Below are 26,936 nucleotides of genomic sequence, written 5' to 3'. Positions count from 1 at the left end.
TTTCCTCTCTCCCAGTCATGCGGAGACCCCAAGACCTTCAAAGCATTCTTGAAGATCTCGTGTAGGAACTCTTCTCCTCTTCCACACTCCCCTTTGCTGAGGTTGAGGCCCCTCCTCCCAGTTCACGGACCAGTGCCAGATCAGCCTTTGGAGACTGTCACTTTTACCTGATGCTTGCAGGGGGCTTAATATCAATACTGCACAATGAATCCTTACCAGTCCTTGTGCTTTGCGCCACCTGCGCTTAACCCGCTGTACTACTGCTGACCTCTTATGTGGAATCTTAAACAGATTCCCCCTCCCTTTTTTTTTCTTTCTGCCTCCAGGGTTATTGCTCAGGCTCAGTGCCTGCACTACAAATCCACTGCTCCTATAGCCATTTTCTTTTTCCCCCAATTTTTTTGATAGGACAAAGAGAAATTGAGAGGGGAGGGGAAGATGGAGAGGGAGAAAGATAAAATTAAAAAAAAACTAGTATATTCATAGGCCTTTGGAATATAACTAAAATAGGATTACTAACTATCTACAAAATGGAGACCCCCCCCCCAACTCTTCATCTGAACTATTCCAGCCTTTAGGTTCATGATTAGTCAACAATTCGTTTGGCCTTATATGTTAACACTTTTTTCAGTCACCAGGTTCCACATACTAACATGATGCCAACCTGACTTCCCTGGGCAGATGACCCCACCGATGTGTCCTGGAGCCCCACCCCACTAGGGAAAGAGAGAGACAGGCTGGGAGTATGGATCAACCTGTCAACACCCATGTTCAGCTGGGAAGCAATTACAGAAGCCAGACCTTCCACCTTCTGCACCTCATAATGACCCTGGGTCCATACTCCCAGAGGAATAAAGAATAGGTAGGTAGGAGTCTGGCTGTAGTACAGTGGGTTAAGTGCAGGTGGCGCAAAGCGCAAGGACCGTAAGGATCCCGGTTTGAGCCCTGGCTCCCCACCTGCAGGGGAGTCGCTTCACAAGTGGTGAAGCAGGTTTGCAGGTGTCTGTCTCTCTCCCCCCTCTGTCTTCTCCCTCCTATCTCCATTTCTCTCTGTCCTATCCAACAATGACAACAACAATAAAAACTACAACAATAAAACAATAAGGGCAACAAAAGGGAATAAATAAATAAAATAAATATTTTAAAAAGAATAGGAAGGCTATCAGGGGAGAGGAGGGATGGGATACAGAGTTCTGGTGGTGGGAATTGTGTGGAGTTGTACCCCTCTTATCCTATGGTTTTTGTCAGTGTTTCTTTTATTTATTTATTTATTTATTTATTCATTCCCTTTTGTTGCCCTTGTTGTTTTACTGTAGTTATTATTGATGTCACCATTGTTGGATAGGACAGAGAGAAATGGAGAGAGGAGGGGAAGACAGAGAGGGGGAGAGAAAGGCAGACTCCTGCAGACCTGCTTCACTGCTTGTGAAGCGACTCCCCTACAGGTGGGGAGCCGGGAGCTCGAACCGGGATCCTTAAGCCGGTCCTTGTGCTTTGTGCCACGTGCCCTTAACCCGCTGCGCCACCGCCCGACCCCCAGTGTTTCTTTTTTTATAAATAAATAAATAAATAAATAAAAGACACCAGACATCTGTAGACCTGCTTCACTGCTTGTGAAGCGACTGCCCTGCAGGTGGAGAGCCAGGAGCTCAAACCTGGATCCTTGAGTGGGTTCTTGCACTTCATACTATGTTCACTTAGCCCAACAGATCCCTTTCTAAACACAATCTCAGGCCCAGAAGGACAGCTCACTGGGTAGTATGCCTGCTTTTCTATGCATACACCCCAGGTTCAACCCCTTCTACCATATGGGAGGTTATGACAATGGAGGAAGCTCTGGTGCTATGGTCACTCTCTCCCTCTCACTGTCTCTCTCCCTTTCCCCCTTCCCCTCCCCCTCTCCTTCTCTGTCTGAATTAAAAAGTAGCCTCGAGTGGAGAAATTGTACATGTGCAAGACCCTAGCTTCTCAAAACCAAAACCAAAACCAAACCAAACCAAACCAAACCAAATCAACAAACAAAAAAGCACAGCCTTAAAATAGATTGGAAGAGTTTATGAAGCAATCAGAAATTCCTCAGCCTTGAGAAGAGCTGCGTTCCTGGGCTGTGTGACCTATCTGGCATGTTCTCACAGGCACTCTCACCCTTTCCCCAGGTGAGGGACTTAATCCTTGCCATTCCATCAGCAACTCACTTAGCAGATCTGTGCTAAAGGCTGAAATGTTATCTAACCCTCCCCACCTCCAATCTCTAAAAATGTAACTATATTACCTTACATGGTAAAAGGAACTTTTGCAGATATGATTAAATTAAGGACTTTTAGGTGGGATGATGATTCAGATGGGCCTGAATCTCAAGGTATGAGAAGGAGGCAAAGGATCAGAGAAAGGCAGTGTGATCAGCAGAGAGAAGAAACTGATAGGTGTCAAGAGTAAAAATGCTACAGATTGCCTCTGGCAACAGAGGATGGGACCATGAGCCAAGGAGTGCAGGATTCTCTAGAAGCTGGCAAAGGTAAGGAAGTAGATTACTTACTCTAGCATTTCAAAAAAGGAGTGTAGCCCTGCCGACCCTTTTAGACTTGTAAGAGAATAAATATGTGCTGTTTTAAGTCACTAAAATGTGTGGTATTTTGTTTCAGCAGTACCAGGAAACCAGTATTGAGAAAGCTTTGGGGAAGGACAATAGTAATTAACTGATGACTTCACATGTGCCAGGCACTGTTCAAAGTGCTTTCCATGAATTAATTCATGGAACCCTATAATCTGGAAGCTGTTACCACCACCTCCATCCCCGAGACACAGAGTGGAGCTACTTGGAGCTCTAGCATCACAGGTAGGCAACACACCTCCCTAGAAACAGAATCAGAGTTTGTAGCAAGACCCTAGTTTCACTACCTTAATGTTAGTTAACCAGTGGAGTCCTTCTGCACATCACAGAGACCCAGCTGTTCCCCTAGTTGGATAAATGGGAAGCTGGGCTCCACATTGGCTGGCACCTCAGTGCCTTTACAGTGCTCCATTGCCTCCTATTCCCTGCCAACCAAGGTCTGCCTTAGGGCCTCGCAAACCCTCTAGAGGAAGTCACCTGGGGCACTACGTGTGCCTGATTGTAGAGGTGGTTGGACTAGGCCTGCAGGAAGATCTGATAATATACAACCCCCACCCCTGGGCCCAGCACAGACCTGTCAGTCCTTGGACAGATCATTTCTGCAAGTTCCTCATCTTAAGAAAAGCGTCCATTTCCAAATCCAGTATTGAAAGAATCCCCAAAAGGCAGTAAATAGTCACGCCCCAAATTCCCTAGTCTGGACCACATTTACTCTGAAATTTTGAGCTGGCTGGGGGTGTAGGGGGAGGGGCAGGGATGATGACGTACTTAAAGGTATAACAAAACAATCTGTGGGTCTTACCCACAGGGAGCCTGCTGCTCAGCCACCACCCTAAAGTCTACCTTTTCTTCTTTCCTCAGACCCTGAACATTCCTAGTTTAAAACTGGTTGGAAATTCACCATTGTTTCTTCAAGCCTTGTGGGGGCTATTCTGCCTCAGAAAACACCAAGCTTCAACATACATTCATTCATTCTCCATTATGCACCTGGCACTGGGAATACAAAAGTGAGGGAGATAGTCTCTTCTGCTCCAAAGAGCCCTTCACAGGTGCCCATGAGTGCCCACAGGTGCTCTGGGCCAAGACCTCTAAAGAGCTTGGGACCTACACAACCTATGCCGTCCTCTTTGCTAGTCTCCCAGCTCAGGAAAACTACTTTTTGAGGGACACTGTCCTCACTTCCTCCCTAAGCAAATCTTATGAAATGCAGCCATGGGGGCTCATTCCCCTCCACCACTTTACACAGTCTCCTTCTAGCTTGAGAGTCTATCATATCAGCTTGAGGCCCCTGAGCTCACGAGGTCAAGTCACTCTGATAAGGACAGTATCTACAAGCCAAACTCAGTCAGCTCTGCCTGGCCTCCTACTGAGTTTAGAAATTAAATCAAGCCTCCAAAGATTTGGTTATAAGCCAAGCCAAGACACATCTCTTCAGGTGCTTGACCTCCTCCAAGACAAGAAGAAGAGCTTGAGGCAGTTCAATCGGAGCCCAGCAGCTTTGCAGATAGCAGAATCCAGCCCACAGGCAAAACCTGTCTGCTGGGGGCAGGAAGCTCCTAGCAGGGCCTGCTCAGGAGCACTGGGACTAGGGCCTGCATTCATGTCCATGCTTAACATCAGCCTTGGAACAGTTGGCTTCTTTCTGAGCAGAGACAAAGCAGCAACACCCCCTCATTCAGTCCTTTCTCCAGCACTAGGCACGGGAGAGTGGTGGATCTCTTGGGTTCCCTAGTCCGGACTCTCTGCAGCATGGAGTTTTAAGCAGACTCCATGGGGTCCAGAGGAGTTTTCAAACATTGTTCATATGATCCCTGCTACTCACATACCACCTACACTATTATTTACTTAGTACTGTTCTTCACAACAATTTGTTTCTTAAAAGCACAGTCTTATCCTAAGCATGTCTGAAAGCATAGGAGTGCAAGTCATGTTTTGAATAAGCATTCAAATATATATCAAGTCATGAAAGAGCAAAAACCATATCCAATGACACCTAAAATCATCTCCCAAAACATCATGCAGGTGGTTCACACTTAAGGAACCAACCCAAGTAAGGGACCTAGGCAGGACTGTCTCTGCACATTGATGGTGGAGAGACTAGGCTGGTGAAACAGAAATATAGGTGCTTCAAACAATCTATTAAGAGCTGGCACAGAATACAGCCCAAGAGTTAATCTGCATCACAAAATTCAGCCCAAGGGTAAATCTGCATCAGGGTTTATTCCTGACAAATGAGTTCCTGCAAATAGCAGCTTTTATAATGCAAGCTCCCTATCAGCCTTACAGACCTCTCAATAGGCTCATACACGAGTTTTTCAAAAATACACAACGCTTTACAAATGGAAGGTGATGCTGCTGTCAGTACTTGTATTATTACTAGATTATAGATCATTAACTCTTCCAAAGGAAGTCTGGGCTGAATGGTACAGCAGGCCCCAGCTCCAGCTCTTGAGAAAACCAATGTCATCGTCGCATCTGTCTCCTGGGAAGATAAAGCATCTTGGAAATCACACTAAAGATAGGATTGATTTATAGACTGGCATTTGGACATATGCTCAGAAACACAACTGCTGTTTGAGGTAAGTACTCCTGAAGTAAAGTAATAGCAGCAGTAATAACTGCTTTGGATTCTGACCAGCTGCCAAGAAAAGTCTACCATGCTGAAATGTGCCAACACAGCCACAGCCAGCAGAGGAGTACACCCTCTAATGACCCTTAGCCACACGTGCACACACGTGTACGTACACACCCAGGCCAGCCCTGACTCAAGTGTAAGTGGTCTCTCCTCCTCTGAATTTGACACCCTTTATCAGAACTCTTCTCATGGCCTTGACATTGTTCTCTTTTTATTGCAGTTATCTGTGCACTTGCCCCCTTATCCTGAACTGTGAATTCTCTGAGAGCAGATCTTGTCTTTTTCCTCTCATCTCCTCCCCAGCACCAGTGCACTTTTAGAATGCAATCTGACAGTGTTGAGTGCATCAATGATCTTTCTTCCTGCCTCTCTGCAGTAGTTCTGTTTCTCTTCTTTCTCTATAGATGGTTAAGGCTGCCCATTCTGGGGAAGGGCATCTTAGGGTTATTTAGGTCTAGACAGGGGTTCTGGGCTTATCCACTTTCAGGAGAGGTCCCCCTCTCCCACCTTAGAGACAAGTCCAGGAACACTAAAGCAGTAAGACAGAGGGACAGACTCTGCCAGGCATTCACAAAGATCTGAGAAAAGGAAACCTTTAGGAGTGATATGTGTCCAGGCCTCCTTGGCATCCCCCTGCAGCCCCTTTAGACATCTCTGAAATGGGACAGGGCTGGAGACCTGGTACACATCCTTTCTAGCCCTCACAAAGCCTCACTCATTTCCAAATTCACTGGGTACCAGTCATACACCAAACACTATGTAGTGTTCAGCAATGAATACATCATGGTTCTTGGCCCCAATGGCAGCAAGACTTATTTGAAGAGATAGAAGTCTAGAGTTTCAAGCAGGATGAAATCTGGGCTAAGACAGATGTAGAAGCCAGAGTCCAGAGGAAGAATGACTCCATAAGGTAGCAAATGAGTGAGATCCCATCTGTGCTGGGGAGGGCTTTCCAGGGGAGTACTCACATACCTCTTACAACCCACACTACTAAGCTCCCAGTTGACTCTCTTGGTTCATAAACAACCTTTCCCCATCCTGTTCCTGCCTCAGATACTGATCCGACAAACCTTAGGTAGTGAGGTCTTGGGAGCCTAATAAAAGATATGATCTAGCCCCAGTGCTCCGCAAGATGAGAACTAGCGCTGCCAGCCTCCGTTCTAGTCCTCACACAGGCCTTCAGTTCCTGCTCCACCCAGACTCCACACATCAGTCATCCACACAGGTCTGCAGTCTATTTTTACCTTCATTAGCTCCTCCTAGGAACCACAGTACAGTGGTGGGTGGGGCAGGGCTGAGATCCCATCTCACAAGAAGGACAAAGAGGACCAGAGAAGCTCAGAGACAGACTCCTGCCCCAGCAGTGTTCTGTGTACCACGCCCTCCAAGGTGCAATGCCTCCTGGACAGACAGGCCTCAGGGAGGCTGGCAGATGCGCCAGGCCTGTAGTCTGCAGGCTGCCTGTCTGCTTTCTGTTCTCACTGCCCCTTCTATCAAGCCACACAACAGAGAGATGGTGAGCAAAAGACTCAGGTCAGATCTCTTAGAAGCAGACCCAAGGGGGTCGGGTGGTGGCGCAGTGGGTTAAGTGCATGTGGCGCAAAGCGCAGGAACCAGTGTAAGGATCCCAGTTCGAGCCCCCGGCTCCCCACCTGCAGGGGAGTCGCTTCACAGGCGGTGAAGCAGGTCTGCAGGTGTCTATCTTTCTCTCCCCTTCTCTGTCTTCCCCTCCTCTCTCCATTTCTCTCTGTCCTATCTAACAACGAATTGCGTCAACAAGGACAATAATAATAACCACAACGAAGCTACAACAAGGGCAACAAAAATGGCCTCCAGGAGCGGTGGATTCATGGTGCAGGCACCGAGCCCAGCAATAACCCTGGAGGAGGAAAAATTAAAAAAAAAAAAAAAAAAAAGAAGCAGACCCAAGTGAGAGAAAGAATGTTGTGTCATGTGAAACTCAGGCAGTCCTTAGTGTGGTTTCAAAAGGGAGCCTTGCTCCTGGGGAGAGAGGGGGAGGAGACAGATGCAACCAGTCACTTCCTTGACTTTCAGGGCAACTGATATAACAAGATGGGAGCACTGCTGCAGAGAATCCCCAAAGCCCCACAGTGAATTGGCTGGGGTCCAGCAGGTTCTTGGCCTCCTGCTTGTGCCCACCTGGGAGGACCCTGCCTCCAAACCAGCCAGCTGTTACCTCCATAGCTGACACAAATTCTTTTTCTTCAAGTAAACTCAGTGACCTCTGGCTCTTAAATCTTTCCAAATGGTCTCCTGCCTTAGCCGGGATCCACCAAGTCCCAGCTCTCCTCACTAAGGACTCCAGGCCAGAACTTCAGGAGTGTAATGAGCCTATGGTTGTCATGGAAACAATGAACTACTGGTCTCCTGGTTTCAAGTCAGTCAGCTCCTCTAGGACAGCAGGCTCACACCCCTGACTGCCAGTGCTCACCACCACAGGGTGACTCATGTCACTGCCAGAGAAAGCCCCCAGCACAGCTGGCCTGGGGGAAAGCCACCAACCACTCCCACTGAAGACAACTGGCCCAGGGGGAGGCGGCCTGCACTGCACCTCACCCTGTGGCAGAGCTGCTCAGCCCCCTGCAACCCTGGCAGATGATTGGGGTGCTTCCACTCAGCCATGAGGTCCGTGCACACACACCAGCCATTTCTGCCCGCACACAGCTAAAGCAGTCGCGAGCTGCTCGCCATGCCCCCCCCGCCGCCCCCCCCCCAAGCATCCAGGGCGTGTCACATGCCCACCTTCACAGCCACCAGAAAGGGGGACCCTGAGCCCGGGCTGGTCGGAGTTCCCAGCTCGCATTCCTCCAGGAGAAACACATCTTCATCCTCCAGAACCTTGTCCAGAAAACCTATTGCCTCCTCTTCCTCTTCCATGGCAGCCGGAGCCGCGGAGGGCAAACAGGAAGCGGGGTCCACGCAGCAGCCACCGCCGGGGAGACAGGGAGGGGAAAAGCGTGCAGGGCAGGCCTAAACCAGCATGCTGGCCTCCCCGGAGTCGGGCCTGGCACCTGGCCACGGGCTCCCGATGAAAGGCTCCATTATGAACCTTTTCCTGCCGCCGCGTCCCAGCCCTCCTGAGCGCGCGCGTCCCCGCCCTGAGAAAGGGGAAGCGGGTCCTGCAGCGCAGCCCCGCGGGCCTGGCTGCCTCCGCGCTGATCGCCGCCGCCGCTGCCGCTCGCGATCCGAGCTGTCAGCGCAGCGAGGCGCGGGCCCGCAGGCCGGGCAGGAGGAGGTGCCCCGCGCCCGCCGCGGCCCAGCCCGCCCGCTCGTCGTGCGCGCTGGCCCGGGCGCAGGCGGGGCCCCGCGCTCCCTGGGCCACCGCTCCGCGGCACCGTCCCGGCGCCCCGCCGCTGCCGCGGGGCCGCAGATCCCGCCCTTTCGGGAGTCCGAGGTTTGCGTTTGCTATTAATACACAGGAAATGCACTTCAAGACTTGTGAGGTGGAGCCGTTCCCTCTCTGTGGTCACCGGGCAAGCAGGCTGGCGGAGGCAGTTGGAGCGCGGAGGAGGGGCCAGGAGGCCGCAGACCGGCCGGGCGCGGGGGGAGGTCTGCTTCCGTGAGACAGGCTTTATTTACGGCCCCTCACCAGGGCCCGGGTGAGCAGGAGCTGGAGCTGGAGCTGGAGCAGGCCGGGGGGGGGGGGGGGGGGGGGGGGGGGGAGGAGCGCGGGAGCAGCTGCCAGCACAGCCTCTAGGCGACTCTAGGAAGAGTAGCCAGGGGTCACCACAAGCAGGAGTCCCCTTCTCATCTCCGCTGCAGGCTTTCACACAGCACCTGGTGAGAAGCCACAGTTTCCATCCCCACCATAGTTGGGGGCACAAGGCTTTGTGCAAAGGTCTGACTGGCTTCCCCACCAGAGAAGGACGTGTCAGTCAGGGTTTGCAGTAGATGGCCACATCTACTGTCAGGTGGCTGCTCAGCCTGGCTATACCACCTTCAAGGAGCTTCTTCCACATTTAAAGGGCAATAGAGGTTTAAAGCTACCCCACCTCCACTTGGTCAGGGGAAGCTAGACATCAGGATTGTTAGGTTAAATCTCTTACTTTTAAAGATTAATTTGCTTATAAAGGAGGAAGAAAGAGATTGAGTCCTGTTCTGGCATCTGCAATACTAACCCAGGGTCTCATGCATGCAAATCCTGTACTCACTGAGTCACCTCCTCAGCTGAACATCTAAAATGATGGTAAATCAAGGCCTGGGAGGTGGTTCAGAGGATAAAGCACTGGATCATCAAGCATGAGACCTCTGAGTTGTATGTGCTCTCTGGCCCTCTCTCTCATAAATAAATATTTTAAAAAATGGCAAATGTGGTGTGTATGTGTGTAACATAATGGTTATGCAAAAAGGCTTTCAAGCCCAAGACTCTGAGGTAGCTGGTTCAGTTCCCTACACTACCATAAGCCAGAGCTGAGTAGTGTTCTGATAAAAAAAAAAAATCAAGTAAATTTCATTAAAAAAATAACACCTGGTCCAGTCCAAACAAAATACATCTGTGTACCTTATTATGCCCAGAGGCGGATTGTTACCTTTTTTCTTGCTGCTGATATCTTGGAGGGAAGGTTGGGAGTTCTGGGAGAGAGTAAGCAGGTTCCATGAAATACCTCTTCTGTCCCATTTCCCTATTGGCTCTGGTATCTTGGAATCAAATTCGGCTTCACACACTATAAACTCAACCCTAATCTTTACCAATCTGTATAACAGATGTCACCAACCAGGTGGCTTCAGGATTCTGGATGGTGAGCCTTGAAGTTCCATCTCTACTCAAGCTAGCCCGCTAATCTTTTACCTAGCCTCCCCCCAACTTTATCTCTAGCCAGAGACCTCCCCCTCATGTTTTCAGCTCAGAAGCTTCTCTCCCAATTCACTGTTGTCAGGGCAAGTCAGTGTGGCTCTTGGTGGCATGAAGTCAGAGAGGCCACCAGACTCCTTATGCACATGTCACACCCCAGGTCACGGGCAACAGGACGTCAAGTCAACTTCTTTGAGCCACCTGCGCTTAACTCCCAAGTCAAATTCTTTGAAATTCATTTGGAAACTGGGGGTTAGCCATGAACCATCCAGTCCCACCCCCTTCCGTGGGGCACCTCAACGGAGAACAGTGCTCTTGGCTGAATCTCCAAGGAGGCTGAAGTGAGAAGGAGTGGAGTAAAGAAAAATGGAGATGATCCTATATTCCAACTCCTCCCACCACCTTCCCCAAGACCGTGGAAGTTCTAGGCCTCAGAGGGGGCTCTGTGCCATTTTGCTAGAGCTAAGGGCCTATCCTCACTGGCCACAGGCTCCACTGCCCTTTCACCACAGCTCAAGCTTACAGGCCTAGGGATTTGAAGGAGGCTCTCTGAGGCCTTGGTGCTCACAAGTCCCATTCAGGGACCTACTCTACCAGGGTTTCTGCCCTCTCTCTCAGACCCTGATTTTTCCATGATCCTGCCCTGGCAGGGTTATAAATAGCCAGGACACAGCTGAAGGACCCTTTCAGCCACAAATCCTCATTTGGTTTGGGAGGGTGAGGCTGTTCCCAGGGCTTGGGAACAACCAGGCCTGGCACTCCCCTGGGTACAAGTGTGCCAGCTCAGGGCTTTGTGCCACAGTTCCTGTCTCCGCCCCATGGTCTCTGAGGGCAAGGCCCGGGCCACTCTCACTGTCCAGACAATCAGGCAGCGGCGGCATGGCTGAAGAATCTAAAACCTCAAGGGCCCCTTCTGTGTCCTTTCCCCATGTGAGGGAGCACGAGGTCCTACTTCTGCTCCAAACCCTGAAACTGACAAAAGCTGCTCCCTGAATATCAGAGGCATCTCCACCCTTACCCAACTCCAGCTGGCTACAAATTCCATGAGTAACCAGAATGCCCTTCCATCTCCATCAGGGACACAGACTCTACTCATAGGTCCTCAGTCCTTCCCTGGAGGGGAAGTGACTCACAAGTCCCATGGTATTCCCTCCCTTCCCTCTAGAGCCAGCCCTGGGTCTGATTTTCTCTTCTCCAGAGAAGCAAACCAGTTCAGGGACCCTACAAAAACCTGACCTCTCCTACTCTTTGGCCTCTGGACTTTGCAAAATCTCTTGGCTCCCATGACCCCACCAGCTAGTTTGAACCGCTCTGATCCTTCTTTTTCTTCTATTTTCTAAATATGGAGCCACCTACCCAGGATCCAGACTCAAGCCTCTCTAGTGTCCATCCATTCTCTCTCTCTCTAAGGATAGACAGCCGGTCATCAACTATGGCTCTGGCATTGTGTTTAGCTCCAAGCTGTCCTGGCAGCTGGACTTGCTCATCTGGAAGTCCCACCTAGTGTCCCTCCACTCCAGATCCAATGGCCCTCTCCCTCCCCCAAACCAGCTTCTTCAATTCTGTTGGTAGCAATGCCAACTTGCGACTCTGTCTTCCCTCAGGCTCCACATCCCTTTTAGCAAAGTCCCTCTGGTTCTTCCTTCTTTTCGTCAGCCAAAGTCCAAACCCTAAAAAGGCTTACGACATCCCATACCTGCAATGATCACAGTAATATTCCACTGGACACTTGATCCTGCCTGTCCATATACCTGTTCATGCTTTTGTTCATCTCCACCCAGAAGGACATAAACATACAAATCTGAAAGACACTGTCCTTGTCACTGGAGTGCTTTCAACCTACAGAAGGTGCTGGGCCCTTGAGCAACACAGTGGGAACAGGACAAGGGCCCTAACCCTGCATGGGAGAGTGCATGGGGCAGCTTATTGAAAAGAGAAAGGCTGTCAAGGCAAAGGGAGGAAGGTCAAAGAGGAAAAGGCTTATAAAGAACCCTGAGAAGCACAGCTGAAAGAACAGAAGAGAAAAGTAGCAGGCAGTGACTTTGGAGAAGTGGGCTGGAGCCTCACCATGGAGGAGTACCAACTTCCCTATGGGCAAGGGGTATAGACTGAGATTTCTGATATTCACCAAACCCACGCTCTCAAAGACACAAACTCACTGGCCTTCTCCACAGTCTTCCAACACATGCTACTTCTCTTACACACTCAGTCAACAAGGATTTATTATTACCTGCTGGGCACAGGCACAGTGATAACATCCAGAACACAGCACAAATGGGACACTATGTTTACCTCCATGGAGCCGATGGTCTCAGGGACACACTGACCACTGGGAGTCAAGGCAGGGCCCAGGGAGGAGTACAATCTCAGAATGATGGGGCTTATTGTTCTAGAAATGATACATGGAAATATTTGTTGTGATTTTAAATGTTCACATCCTCTGACTCAGCAGTTCTCAAGGCATTTTCATGCAAAAGCAATTCTCCAAGGGTACACAGAACTGTGTAAAGCTGTTCATGGCAGACATGTTTAAACCAATTAAAAACTAGAAGTAGCCCTTTTATACCAAGAGGAATGGCTAAATGAATCAGTGCACCATAAAGTAAAACATACAGTCATGAAGAACAAGGCAGATCTTCAATTACTAATATGCAAAATAGCCAAGACTTGTCACATAAAATAATAAAAGTAAACTGCGTAACAATATTAAATAGTATAGGTCCATGCAAGATTAAGTACATACATGTGTATAATATATATTTTTCACATAGAAAAATATACAAACCACTTTTAACAGAATGTGTTCATATATATCTATAAATCTATGTTTGGTGATGTAATCAGGGGAAATAAAGAAGTACAAAGAAGTGTTGTAAGAGCTACAGTTGGGCTCAGTAGAGTGAGATCTAGGGGCACAAGACAGACCTATCAGGCTGGCACTTAGGGGGCAGCTGCTTTGTCATGCCCATGACCCAGGTTCCATCTCAGTCCCCACCAGGCTGGGAGAAGCTTTGGAGCTGTGGTATCTTTCCCTCTCTCTCTCTTCTTTCCTTCCTTTCTTTCTTTATATTTATTTATTTATTTATTTATTTATTTTCCCTTTTGTTGCCCTTGTTTTTTATTGTTGTAGTTACTATTGTTGTTATTGATGTCATTGTTGTTAGATAGGACAGAGAGAAATGGAGAGAGGAGGGGAAGACAGAGAGGGGGAGAGAAAGATAGACACCTGCAGACCTGCTTCACCGCCTGTGAAGCGACCCCCCTGCAGGTGGGGAGCTGGGGGCTCAAACTGGGATCCTTATGCTGGTCCTCGTGCTTCATGCCATGTGCATTTAACCCACTGCACTACCACCCGGCTCCCTCTTTTTTTTCTATCTGAAAAAGTCAACCTAGGCTAGTAAAGCCCCGGTGATGAAACACAAACAAACAAAGCCAGGCATTTCTTTCTCTTAGGTGAGCACTGCTCAGCTCTGGCTTATGGTGGTGCTGGAGACTGAGCCTGAAACTCTAGAATCTCAGGCCTAAAAGTCTTCTTGCATAACAATTAGATTTTCTTCCCAACCCTAACCCAGGCATTTCTGACATAGCAAAGGGGGAGTTATGGATGGTTCTCTGGAAGAGGTAACATTAAAAACTTGACCTAAAAATGAAGAGGGATTATCTATAATAGTGGGACTTGGGAGTCAGGCATCTGTGTTTATTCACTCAACCAATATTTCCAGAGAAGCTGCTATGTCCCAGGCACTGTTGTAGGTGCTGGAGTTTGCCACAAGCAATCATTTTGTTATAGGACTGAAACTGTTCCTGGTGGAGTTCACATTCCTGGTGGCGGGCTGCAAAGCAGGTTGTGGAGGTAGGCAGAGATGAAGTGGTTGGGCAGTCAGGCAAGGTCTTGACAGCGTCACTAAGGATTGATTTTTACCACAAGGAAGAGAGAAGGCACTGAAGGATTTCAAGCAGGGAGTGGTATGATCATTCTCCAATGCATCCCTCCCACTGACATCAGATTCCTCTTTCTACAGCATTGCTCACTCTGTGCCCATCAGGAAGTCACCAAGTCAGCCCAAACAGGGGGGGTCCTTGTTGATGATTTAACCTGATCAAACTACTGACGATATCTTGTTTTTTACTGCTCCCACCCTCACCTCAACACACACCTGAAAGAACCACATATACTCTCACCTCCAGACCTTATCCTTGGCTTGAAGCCCCTTCCTCTCTACTCAAGCCTGGCTTTTCTCAACTTTCTTGGCTAAAGTTCAAGCTCCACCTACAGGTTTTTCTGGAGCTCAGGAGACTCTTGGCCAAAGAGAATTGATCCCAAGATGTTTCTGTCAGAGGTGGGTGGGGTGAGTTACAGCTGCAGATACAATCAGATTCATCAACTCCCTCTGCCCTCCCTTTCTTTGCAACAATGTAAGTCACCACACTTAATAGTCTAATCATATCCCTACCACATTTTTTAGGAGAATAGAACAAATGCTACAAATGTTTATCTGGAACCAGAAAAGACCTAGAATTGCCAAAACAATCTTGAGAAGAAAGAACAGACCCGGAGGCATCACACTCCCAGATCTCAAATTGCACTATAGGGCCATTGTCATCAAAACTGCTTGGTACTGGAACATGAATAGACACACTGACCAGTGGAATAGAACTGAGAGCCCAGAAGTAAGCCCCCACACCTATGGACACCTAATCTTTGACAAAGGTGCCCAGACTATTAAATGGGAAAAGCAGAGTCTCTTCAACAAATGGTGTTGGAAAAAATGGGTTGAAACATGCAGAAGAATGAAACTGAACCACTATATTTCACAAAATACAAAAGTAAATTCCAAGTGGATCAAGGACTTGGATGTTAGACCACAAACTATCAGATACTTAGAGGAAAATATTGGCAGGACTCTTTTCTGCATAAATTTTAAAGACATCTTCAATGAAACAAATCCAATTACAAAGAAGACTAAGGCAAGCATAAACCCATGGGACTACATCCAATTAAAAAGCTTCTGCACAGCAAAAGAAACCACTACCCAAACCAAGAGACCCCTCACAGAATGGGAGAAGATCTTTACATGCCATACATCAGACAAGAGGCTAATAATCAAAATAAATAAGAGCTTGCCAAACTCAATAACAAGAAAACAAATGACCCCATCCAAAAATGGGGAGAGGACATGGACAGAATATTCACCACAGAAGAGACCCAAAAGGCTGAGAAACGCATGAAAAATGCTCCAAGTCTCTGACTGTCAGAGGAATGCAAATAAAGACAACATGAGATACCACTTCACTCCTGTAAGAATGTCATACATCAGAAAATGTAGCAGCAGCAAATGCTGGAGAGGTTGTGGGGTCAAAGGAACCCTCTTGCCCTGCTGGTGGGAATGTCAATTGGTCCAACCTCTGTGGAGAACAGTCTGGGGGACTCTCAGAAGGCTAGAAATGGACCTACCCTATGATCCTGCAATTCCTCTCTTGGGGATATATCCTAAGGAACCCAACATACCCATCCAAAAAGATCTGTGTGCACATATGTTCTTAGCAGCACAATTTGTAATAGCCAAAACCTGGAAGCAACCCATGTGTCCAACAACAGATGAGAGGCTGAGCAAGTTGTGGTATATATACACAATGGAATACTACTCAGCTATAAAAAATGCTGACTTCACTGTTTTCAGCCGTTCTTGGATGGACCTTAAAAAGTCATGTTAAGTGAAATAAGTCAGAAACAGAAGGATGAATGTGGGATGATCTCACGCTCAGGCAGAAGTTGAAAAACAAGATCAGAAGAGAAAACACAAGTAGAGTCAGAACTGGAATTGGTGTATTGCACCAAAGTAAAAGACTCTGGGGTGGGTAGGGGAGAGAATACAGGTCCAAGAAGGATGACAGAGGACCTAGTGGGAGTTGTATTGTTATATGGGAAACTGGGGAATGTCATGCATGTACAAACTATTGTATTTACTGTTGAATGTAAAACATTAATTCCCCAATAAAGAAATTTTTTTTAAAAGTCTAATCATATAAAGTAAATGTTGGATATGAGCCAGAGGGTGGTGCTATTTCCTGGGGAGACAGCATCATGCTGATGCAAAAAGCCTTGTATGCCTGAGGCACCAAAGGCCCCAAGTTCAACCCCCCCCATCCCCCCCACATACAGCAGAATAAACCAGAAATTAGTGCTCTGGTAAAATAAATAAATATATTTTTTTTCTTAAAGTCAACAATTCCCCTGGATTTTGGATTTGAACCTTAGCTCTGCTTCTTGCTAGCTGGGGTGATCTCAGACATGTCATTTACACTCCCTGAACTTCAGTTTTTTCATCTGTAAAATGAGGATAGTTAAGAGTATCAACACTAGAGTTGCAGTAAGGTCTGTTAAACCCTCAGTATGGATTCTTCTTTGGTGGTGGGGTGGGGTGTGGGACAGACATTAGGGTTGCCTTACCTACACCTTTTCCAACCAAGCCAATGTTTACAGAAGACAAGGGATTTCCCATGATAAAGTTGAGTGAAGGGTTCCTATGGATGGACACTGGGCAGATGATGGGGCTCCCAAGGGCTAAAAGTAGCTCACATAGTTCTGCCAGTGAAGGACTAACCTCTGCTTTCAGTCACCAGCCTCAGCTTGACTCCTTCCAAAGACTGGAAACTATCACCCATCCTAGTGCTGCATAATAATTCTTGAAATTCTATTTCAATATTTAATCAAATATATTCTTTTTTTCCCCCAGAGTTGGAACCTTGCAGGATTTCACTGTTTCTGGGCCACTTTTTCATTCAGATTTTCACACACACACACACAGAGAGAGAGAGAGAGAGAGAGAGAGAGAGAGATCACAGCACCGGAGTTTCTGTTAGTATCACAGCAGCTTCCATGAAGTGCTGGGGCTCGAACCAGGGCCATGAGTACAAAAGGCATGCACCCTATCTGGAGCTATCTGACTGGCTTTTGACTCAAATCTTACCTACTGGTAACTCTATCCTCATCCTCTATATTTCCAGGACAACAACAGCAAAACATTTTCTTACATTTTAATTGGGTAATATTTTCACAACAATTAAATGCAGAGCATGTCAAAGGGCACAGAGCACGCAGTCTCTCTCAGGTCAGCCTCAGCAACCTCCCTAGCAGAGGTCCCCTAGGTTGTGGGGCTGTTGGCTTCCTCTTAGCCCTAGGGCCCAGCAACATAGAACTGGTTTCACAGGAGTCACCCATCCAGTCTGGACACCTTGTCTTATCTTCGCTGGAAGGCCCTCACCTGCCTGCCCTGTAAACCTCCTGGAGTCAGTTTTCACTCTCTCAGCCTTTACTGAGCACCTACTTATTTATTTATTTTTTTATCTCACTTAGTAAATGCTAGATGTCCCTGCCCCCACCCATACTCCTAGGCATTCATGTTTCTAACCTCCTTCAAGGTCAGTGGCTCTCAACCAGGGGAGAGTCTGTTTCCCGGAAGAGTGTTTGGATATATTTTTGGTGGTCACTGTCCAGCATTTTGCTCAGCTCCAAGCTGTGTTGTTAGCTAGACTTCCTCATCTGGAAGTTTCCTCCACAATCTCATAATGCCCCATTCCAGATCCAACAATGCTCCCTTAGGGGACTCTGCTGCTAGCATCTAGTGGACAGAGGCCAAGGGAACTGTGGTTAGACACCTGGCAGTGTATAGGTCAGTGGGCAAGGCACTGTATTCTTAAACTAGAGGTAACAAGTTAAACCCCTGGTACTACATGATGCTCTGATTCTCTCAAGTTAATAATAGGGGTGTGGTGTGGCGGGGGTGGGTGATGGCATATCTGATGAGTGCATATGCTATAATGCACAAGGACTTAAGTTCAAGTAACCCCCCCCCACATCCCCACCTGTAGGGGATGCTACAGCAGTGCTGCAGGTGTCTCTCTCCCTCTTCATCTCCCCCTCCCTTCTCAATTTCTGTCTCTATCCAAAATAAATAAATTATAATAAAATTCAAAAAATAAATGAGTCAAAAAGGAGAATAGGTTCACATACTGGGAGAGAATTGAAATAATTTACCACTTTAGGACTGGGTCTTCTGTGGACAACACTAGGCATTTATTTTATTTTATTTTTTTATCTTTTTTTTTTTTGCCTCCAGGGTTATTGCTGGGGCTCAGTGCCTGCACTACAAATTTACTGCTCCTGGAGGCTACTTTTTCCCCTTTTGTTGCTCTTGTTGTTTATCATTGTTGTTACTGTTGTCATTATTGTTATTTCTCTCATTGTTGTATATGACAGAGAGAAATCGAGAGAGGAGGGGAAGGAAGACAGAGAGGAGGAGAGAAAGATAGACACCTGCAGACCTGCTTCACCACCTGTGAAGCAGTCTCCCTGCAGTGGGGAGCTGGGGGCTCGCATCGGGATTCTTATGCCGGTCCTTGCACTTTGCACCATGTGCACTTACCCTGTTGTGCTACCACCCAGCCCCCTTTATTTTATTTTTTACTCCGGAGTACTGCTCAGCTCTGGCTTATGGTGGTGTGGGGCATTAAACCTGTAACTTTTGGGCCTTAGGCATGAGAGTATCTTTGCATAATCATTATGCTATCTACCTCTGCCCAACACTAGGCATTTTCATGACTGTGGTGTTTGTTCTTGAAAGCACCCCTGCTAGACAGAGATCTTCCCCCCCCCCCCATTTTGTTGCCATTGTTGTTGGACAGGACAGAGAGAAATCAAGAGAGGAGGGGAAGACAGAGAGGAGGAGACAAAGATAGACACCTGCAGACCTGCTTCACTGCTTGTGAAGTGACTCCCCCCCCCACCGCAGGTGGGGAGCTGGGGGCTCGAACTGAGATCCTCAGGCCAGTCCTTGTGGTTTGCACCATGTGCGCTTAACCCGCTGGACCACTGCCCAGCCCCCACTAGACAGAGATTTTTATCTTCATATATGTCCAAGGGGACAGACTCTGCAGGTTACCCAAAGTCACAGAGTCACAAAGAGGTAAGACATAGACACTGAGGCACACTTTCTTGGGAGGCAGCGGAAAGCAGAGGTGGCAAGTATTAAGATTCCCCTCCCAATACTGACGAGCCATGGGCCTTTTGGTAGGTTATGTTATCTCTTTGCACTTTAGGCTCGTATTTATTTATTTATTTATTTATTTATTTATTTATTTTCTTTATTGGAGAGATTAATGGTTTACAGTGGACAGTAAAATACAATAGTTTGTACATGTGTAACATTTCTCAGTCTTCCACATAACAAGCTAACCCATTCTAGGTCCTCTGCCATCATGTTCCAGGACTGAACCCGCCCCAGAGTCCTTTACTTTGGTGCAATATTAGGTTCATATTTAAAGAGCACTCTAAGATAGGACTGTTTGCAAGGGCAGTTAGCAAAAGTTAAGGCAGTGTTTCTCTTCTCTCTTCTTCCTGCAATATAGACAGGAGCATGAAGGGTCTGTGTGGCCTTACAGAGAGAAGTAACCCCTTCTTAATCCTGAAGGTGGAAGGCTGGCAGGAGCATGCATGGTCCATGTTAAAGAAAAATGTTTTTTTTTTGGGGGGGTTGGACGGTAGAGCACCATGTTAAGCGCACATAATGCGAAGTGCTAGGACTCGATTTACAAGCGGTGAAGCAGGTGTCTATCTTTCTCTCGTCTTCTCTGTCTTCCCCTCCTCTCTCGATTTCTCTCTGTCCTATCCAACAACAACAACAGCACCACCAACAATAACAGCAACAATAACAACAACGGGGAAAAAACTGGCCGCCAGGAGCAGTGGATTCTTAGTGCAGGCACTGAGCCCCAGCAATAAGGAAAAGAGAGAGAGAGAGAGAGAGAGAGAGGAGAGAGAGAGATGGAAAGATGCTTTGGGTTTCTGATACAGAGGCACTTTGGTCTCACTTGTGTCCACTAGTGGAGAAACTAGGTGAAAGGGATGGAAAGTAAAACCTGTCAGCTGATGGAGAGCACCAAGTCCAGTTGCAGGCCAGCCTCTGCCCCCTGGTGGCTCAGCTCTGTGTGCGCAAATACTTCAAGGCAAAATGAGGATATTCTCAGCGACTGTCACAGCACTTGTTTGAGAGGGGATTTAATACCTGTTGGTGTGATTAAGTGAGTCAGCTTGATCCCTGTCCCATCCTCAGAGACTCCAGTGTCTCAAAGGCAAAGAATGGGCCTAGTCAGGCTTAACCTCATGCCCCCAGTGCCTGGGACTTGCAACAGATGAGCAAGCCTTCAGTTAATAAATTTAACTTTGGAAGCTGCCTTACTGCATGTGGGAAATGCATGCATGAACTAGGATCTCAGCACACTAGCAGGGGGCTGGTGAGTCCAGACAGGATGTGAGAACTCTGGGGAAGCATGTGGCTAGTCAGGGAAGCCAATCTCCCGCCAGGTGTGGGGAAGAGAGGGGAGGCTGGCTATGGAGGTGGTCATAATTAAGAGCACTACTAACTCCCTTCTCAACTCAAAAGGTCAGAGAGCCCACCCCCCACCCTAGCTTCTTCACCTATGGAGGAGCAGGATTTTCCCCCTGGTTGGAGGATTTAGATGACAAGGAGAGTTTTCAGCTCCCACCACAGCTCCTGGAATGTGTAAGTGGCTAATTAATCTCTTTTTGCAGCGGGAACCAAAGAGCCAGAAAGGGAGAAATGAGGTTGACAATTTGAGGAAAACACTCTCCTATTCCCCTATTAGCTCTTGCTGCCACTGTCAGCCAGAAAAGCTTGCAGGGCATAAAACCCATAGACGTCCACAACTGCACACAAACTAGTCCTCCTCCTATGCTGCCTGTTGTCCAAAGGGAGCAGCCTGGGCCAAGAGTTTAGATGCCCCTGACTCTCTGCACCATCTCTGTGTTCACCTAGAAGCAGCTTCCTTATTTTGCAACCTCAAGTGCTAAGCCCCAAACCCACAAAGGGACTAAGGAAGAGAAGGGGGGCACTGATGTGTTTCAGCATCATCCCTCCACACTGCATCTTCTCGGTCATCCCAGCACCACTGGTTCAGTTCCATAAACATCAGGCGGGTAGCCTGAGGTGCTCACAGCAACTGGCAGAGCCATAGAGATGTCCAGGGCATGAGGCTCCCTATCTCACAGGCATAAGTGCCCCAGAAGTAACTAAATGCACACTCCCCAAACACCAAAGGGCTCCCTGTAAGAACCATGTAAGAGGGGCGGCATCTGAGCAGACCAGGCAGCACTGCACAGGTCCCAGCATCACAAAGACCCAAGTTTAAATCTCCAGCTTCATGGTCTTGAGCAAATGACATATCTCAGAAGCTCAGTTCTCAATTGTAAAATAAAGATGACTACTGAACCTACCTTCCAGCATTATGGTGAGCCTTAAATGGGACAACTAGGTACTACAGACAGAATTTTGACATTGAACAATGAATGCCACACTCCAGATCAAATGACCCTTCCTCTGGGGACTCTGTTGCTGGCATCTAGTGGACAGAGGCTAAGGGTACAGAGATTAAACAACTGACAGTGTGCTTGGAGGCCAGCTCATTACAACAAAGAATCACCTGGCCCATCCCAGAAGTCAAACCCTGCTCCTGACACTCTCCAGAACTGGAAGGCAGGCTCTAGACTATATGAAGCGCTCTGCCTAACACTGTCTCATGGTAGCCTAATGACAGATATGTGAGGCAAGGAGGGAGGAGAAGTCTGTGTTTACAGGTGAGCAAACTGAACTCAGAGAGGGTAAGTGGCAGCCTTCAGGTCACAGCTACAATGTGACAGAGCTGAGCCAACAACCAGATCTTCTCTTTGCCTTGTGGCTTCTATAGACTGTGCCTTCCAAGAGGGACACAGGGAGGAACATGTGATCCTACTTGTCAGTTGAGACTGAGAATCCCTGCCCTTCTTTCTCTGGGGGAAATGAGATGCCTTGAACTGAACTGTGTCCTGGCCCTGTGAGAGTGCTGTCCCCAGCTGGAACTGGAGAGCTGAGGGGTGTGCAGGGCAGGGCTTTCGCTTCCCTGTCAGCTGTGTGGGGGCATAACCTCAGAGCAGCAGCAGAGCAAGGCTTCTGGAGATGTGTTGGAGAGTGAAGACTATATCCTATCAATGTTTCAGCAGGGCTATTAGATCTGGTGGGGCCAATCCAAACTCAGGAAAGAGGGTGCTCAAGCATATTCAGGGCTGGAGAAATGGCTGACTGGGTAAGGTGACTTTCTTCTTAAGAAAGCAGATCCAGTACTTGTCCACAAATACTGAACATTTGTTTAACTGGACTCCTGCAAAACTACTGGCACTCTACCCCTCTAAACGTTGGTGAGAAATGCCTTTATGTAAGGGTCCCGGTTCGAGCCTCCAGCTCCCCACCTACAGGGGGGTGTCTACACAGGTGGTGAAGCAGGTCTGCAGGTGTCTATCTTTCTCTCCCCCTCTCTATCATCCCCTCCTCTCTCCATTTCTTTCTGTCCTATGCAACAATGATGACATCAATAACAACAACAATAATAACTACAACAACAATAAAACAACAAGGGCAACAAAAGGAGAAAAAAAACCAAAAAATTAAAAAAAAAGTCTTTATGAGCCCTGCCTTACGCCATGGATTGGGTTCCTATGCTGAACCAAACACAATGCTGTAGGCCTCACCTGAGCTACTGTCAGCTGTTCTCTTGACAGCCCTTCAGGTGGTTAGTCCTACTAAGAGATGGGGATGGGGAAAATGAGGCTCAGAGAGGTTATGACACCCATCCATATCTCACAGCTAAAGAGTAGTAAATGTTCACCTATAAAAATCTTCATTCCAGGGGTCGGGTGGTAGCGCAGCAGGTTAAGCACATGTGAAGCAAAGCGCAAGAACCAGCAGAAGGATCCCGGTTTGAGCCCCTGGTTCCCCACCTGCAGGGGAGTAGCTTCACAGGCAGTGAAGAAGGCCTGCAGGTGTCTATCTTTCTCTCCCCCTCTCTGTCTTCCCCTCCTCTCTCCATTTCTCTCTGTCCTATCCAACTATGAACGACATCAACAATAACAATAATAACCACAACAAGGGCAACAAAAGGGGGGGGAAAATGGCCTCCAGGAGCAGTGGATTCATGGTGCAGGCACTGAGCCCCAGCAATAACCCTGGAGGCAAAAAAAAAACCTTCATTCCATTCTCTGGGTTGCTGGGAGAGTAAGACTGAGATAGCTGACTTTATGTACCCACTAGATTGGGCCATGGGGTCCACTTGGCCAAACATTATTCAAGGTGTGCCTGTGAGGGTGTTTCTAGAAGAGCCTGACATTTGAATTGGTAGGTGGAGTGCATTGTCTTTCCCAATGTGGGTGGGCCACATCTAATCGCTTGAAGACCTGTATCGAACAAAAAGACTACGTGCAAACTCAGCCTGCCTGCTGTTTCGCTGGACACAGACCTGTCCTGCCATCTAACGTCAGCTCTTATTGGTTCTTGAGCCTGCTGGCTTTCAGACTGAGCCTTACACCACTGGCTCACCTAGCCCCTCGGCCCGCAGATTCTCATGGGAGTATATACTAGCTCCCTGATCCACCTTGCTGATGGCAGGTCATGGGACTTCTCGAGCTCCATACTGAGTGAAACAATTAGAACCCTGGACTAATAAAAAATATAAGTTTTGGGTTTCCATGTACATGGTAGCTTCATATTTGGGTGTGGAAGATCCAGTTGCCAGAGGTCAGATATCTGAATATCTCAATCATCTGATTTGGTCCAAAAGTCCCCTCAGTCCCCAAAGCCCTAACAGGAAGCCTGGCAGGGAGGGACCTGCTTGATCCAAAGAGCTGAGCTAAGTAGCAGAAACCTTGGCTATCCACTCTTTTTCACCAAGACAGCCCTGACACAGTCAGGAGGAAGAGGTGTGTCAACTCCCTACTAGTACCCCAAAGCGAACAGCAATACCTGCAATACCCATATCATCCACTAGGTGGGGCAAGTGACACAGTGGAAAGGGCATAAATCCAACTCTAGGAGGGCAGGTAGGGCTGGACTGGGCTGGAATCTTTTGCAAATCTCCCCCCACCCAGGGCAGCCACAAAATAAGGCACAAATAAGTGCTCACTCCAAAGCTCCAGAGCTCCAGGTGGCGCATCTCCCCATTATGCCTATGACCTGTTTTAATGGAGAAAGCACCTGACCATACTTTTCACCGAGGAATCTAAACATCAAAGGTCTAGTCCTCCTGTCAGGTGACTACAGAGGGAAGCAGGGGCAGGGGCCAAGAAGGAAGGCAGAGAAATGCCAAAGGCCCCTGTCTGCAAGCCACTTTGCCTGGCCTCACATTCTCAGCTCGCAGCGTTCCCAGCACTGTTTTGGGACTTACAGTGAACCTGTCTGCACCTGCTCACAGAGAATTAACAACTGGGTCCTCCAGAGGGGCTTCTGAGCCTGATGTGACCACATATTTAAAGACGGAAATGAAGGGCAAGAGCTTTCAGTATGTTGCCCCTGCTGGTCTCAATTTAGGTCCCAGAATACTCTGTTGTATCAATACTGAGAGTCTTACTCTTCATGTCCACAGTGGCTGCCTCTTGCTCTGCCATCCTTCTTAGGATGACAGGGAAACCCATCCCCCTCCCCCAAATATCAACTGTGGGTGGGCTTAAACCTGACTGACACCTTGTCCATGCCTTTCACTCCCCACTGCCCCCCCCCTCCACCATTCCTGTTCAATTTTGCACTGCCTGGCAGCTGATAAGCTCTCCCTGGGCCTCTGTTGCCATGACAACAATGTGGCTTCCCCCAAGTGGGAAGCTAGTTGCCAAGGCCCTTGTTGCCAAAGGCTATAACAGCCACCACGGTGTGTGAAGAGGGGGTGAGAGCTCTGTGAAGGTGGAGGGTGGCCAAGGAGACTGGGGGGGCTGCAGAGGATTATTAAGAAATGGTAGTGTCTAGGCAGTCCCCCTGGCTGGAGAAGGTGAGGGGTGCCAGGCTCCACCCACAGGAGGAGAACGGGCATCTCCCTGACTGTCCCTATGGTGGGGTATTAGAAGGAAGAAACATGCCTTACCCCCCTGATTATACCAAGCACTATCAGTTACTCTAAAGACACACACACACCCTCTCCACCAAAGAAACTGCACTGATTCTTCTCCACAGATGCTGAAAAACAGCCCTAGGACTCTCTGTCTCACTTACTCATGTAGCTCAGAGGCACCTGTGAAAGCGGGACCCAAACAGAGCTGTCCCCGTGGCCAGAAACCACATTAACTGCAAGGACTGCAAACCTCCACACATTGCTACCCTGCCCCCACCACCTGTCTCAGAGCACATACTTAGTATTCCTGCAGAATGCTTCCTGTGGAGCACAGCTCCTGTGTCAGCAAGAGGAGAGACGGACACCAGAGCACAGTCCCTTCCAGACTTAACAACAGAGATGCACAGGCATGAGGGGGGTCCTAGGGGAGCATTACAGAAGCAGCCCATGCACCCCATGGAGCACTGAGGCAGCCTTGGCTTTGTGGAGCTGACACCTGCACTCGACAGCCCACAGGTCACACATGCAGCTGTGTCCCAGCCAGAGCCTGGTGCGAAGAGTAAGGGCCCTTGTTGAGTCCCCATCCTGCTGGAGAGGGCTTGAGAGGGAAAGCTGAAACAGGAGGAGAGAATCCAGGGGGCAGGGGAGCAGATGGTTGAAGAGAAGGCAGGTGCAGGGCCAGTGGGGAGCAGCAGGTAGGGGGAGAGGGGAACCTGTTCTGACAGGGGCCCAGGACTGGAGTGACGAGGGCACCAAGAATAACCAGGTCTGAATGCCCCCAGTCCCTGGTCCCCTCAAGCCCTGTTATGTCCCAGTAGAGCATAACCTATGACACTCATGCCTGCCTGAGCCCCACCCCCTCAATCCCCTTTCACCAAACCCAGAAGGAAAAGCAGGTGCCACTTACCCCAGGTGCCAGTCCTTCAGGTGGGGTGGGAGAGGTGCTGTCCCCACCACCTTGGCTCCGGGCGCTGAGCTGGGGTGACATGGTAGGTGACTCATCAATGTATGGCATGGTCTCCGAGCCCTCGGGGGGCCCCTTCTGCTCCTCATTCCCCTCTCCGTCGTAGTCGTCTGCTCCGTAGCTGAAGTCTGATACAAGAAACAAGAAAGGCCACTGAGAGTCTTCCACCAGGGCTGCCAGGGACTGGTAGCGCAGTGGGCGCCGGCGGCGGCCCCCGGCTGCCATGTCCCCAGCCACACCATCCACAGCTGCCCAGGCCCAGGCAGGGGGCACCCGGCCTCGTGAGGGGCTGGTAACACCAGCAGACAGCAGTTGCTGCAGTTCAGAGGCTGCTGGAAGTCAGGGAGGAGCAGTTCTGCTGTTGCTACCCGTTTAATAGCATGTCAGCTGCGTCTTTCAGGCCGCGGCTGCCTCTGCCTCCTGCCCAATTCCAAGTCTCAAAATTAACGGTGGGAGCAGGAGGCAGGACGCTTCCAACTCTCCTCTCTGAGTCACCATTTTGCTTTTTATAGGGAATAAGGAGGTGGGGGCGGGCCAAGCGATGTCACTTCCTGAGTCCCTCCTCCTTGGGTACCATTTGTACACTGAGTCTGAATGTTCCTGGGGGGTCCAGAGCAGGATTCAGAGTTGGGGTTGAGGGGGCTGCACTTCCCCCCTCCCCAGGAGTCCTATCCCCACAGAACAAGGGCCTGTGCAGGTCGGAGCCCAGGGCTGGCAGCGCGTGGGTGAGAAGGCAGCACCAGCCCTGGCAGGGACACGGGTGAACAGCAGACTGCTCAAAGGCTGTCCCTGATTTCTGTAATTTCAATGTAGGCCTCCTTCTGAGAAGAAGGGAAGAAAAGGCCGTGGGGAAGTTGAAGTTAACCTCCTCTGTGCTGCCAGAGCCACTCTGGAATTCTAGCATACGCCTCCTCTTAGGGACAGCAGGCTGGCTTGGGGGGCACAGGACAGCACCTCAGGAAGGCCCTTGGCCAAGCATTCCCCTGAATGC

At 48.9% G+C, this 26,936-nt stretch overlaps 1 protein-coding gene across 8 annotated transcripts in view; it reads right to left on the bottom strand.

The window, feature by feature from the left end:
* Positions 1-26,936, bottom strand: part of ABR (ABR activator of RhoGEF and GTPase) — a 253,021-nt gene that overhangs the window by 103,874 nt on the left and 122,211 nt on the right. For 6 of the 8 annotated variants that reach the window (XM_060204094.1, XM_060204095.1, XM_060204096.1 and 3 more), the window contains exon 2: positions 25,889-26,073. In XM_060204094.1, coding sequence (XP_060060077.1) covers positions 25,889-26,073 — 185 coding nt within the window. Of the gene's footprint in view, positions 1-8,009; positions 8,731-25,888; positions 26,074-26,936 lie in introns of those variants that run through there. The other 2 variants (XM_060204098.1, XM_007520424.3) reach the window with 2 other exon arrangements.

Source organism: Erinaceus europaeus, chromosome 12, assembly GCF_950295315.1.
Source record: "Erinaceus europaeus chromosome 12, mEriEur2.1, whole genome shotgun sequence".
NCBI classification, from domain to species: domain Eukaryota; kingdom Metazoa; phylum Chordata; class Mammalia; order Eulipotyphla; family Erinaceidae; genus Erinaceus; species Erinaceus europaeus.
Note: the sequence above shows the minus strand (reverse complement) of the source record. Positions and strands in the feature narration are given on the sequence as shown.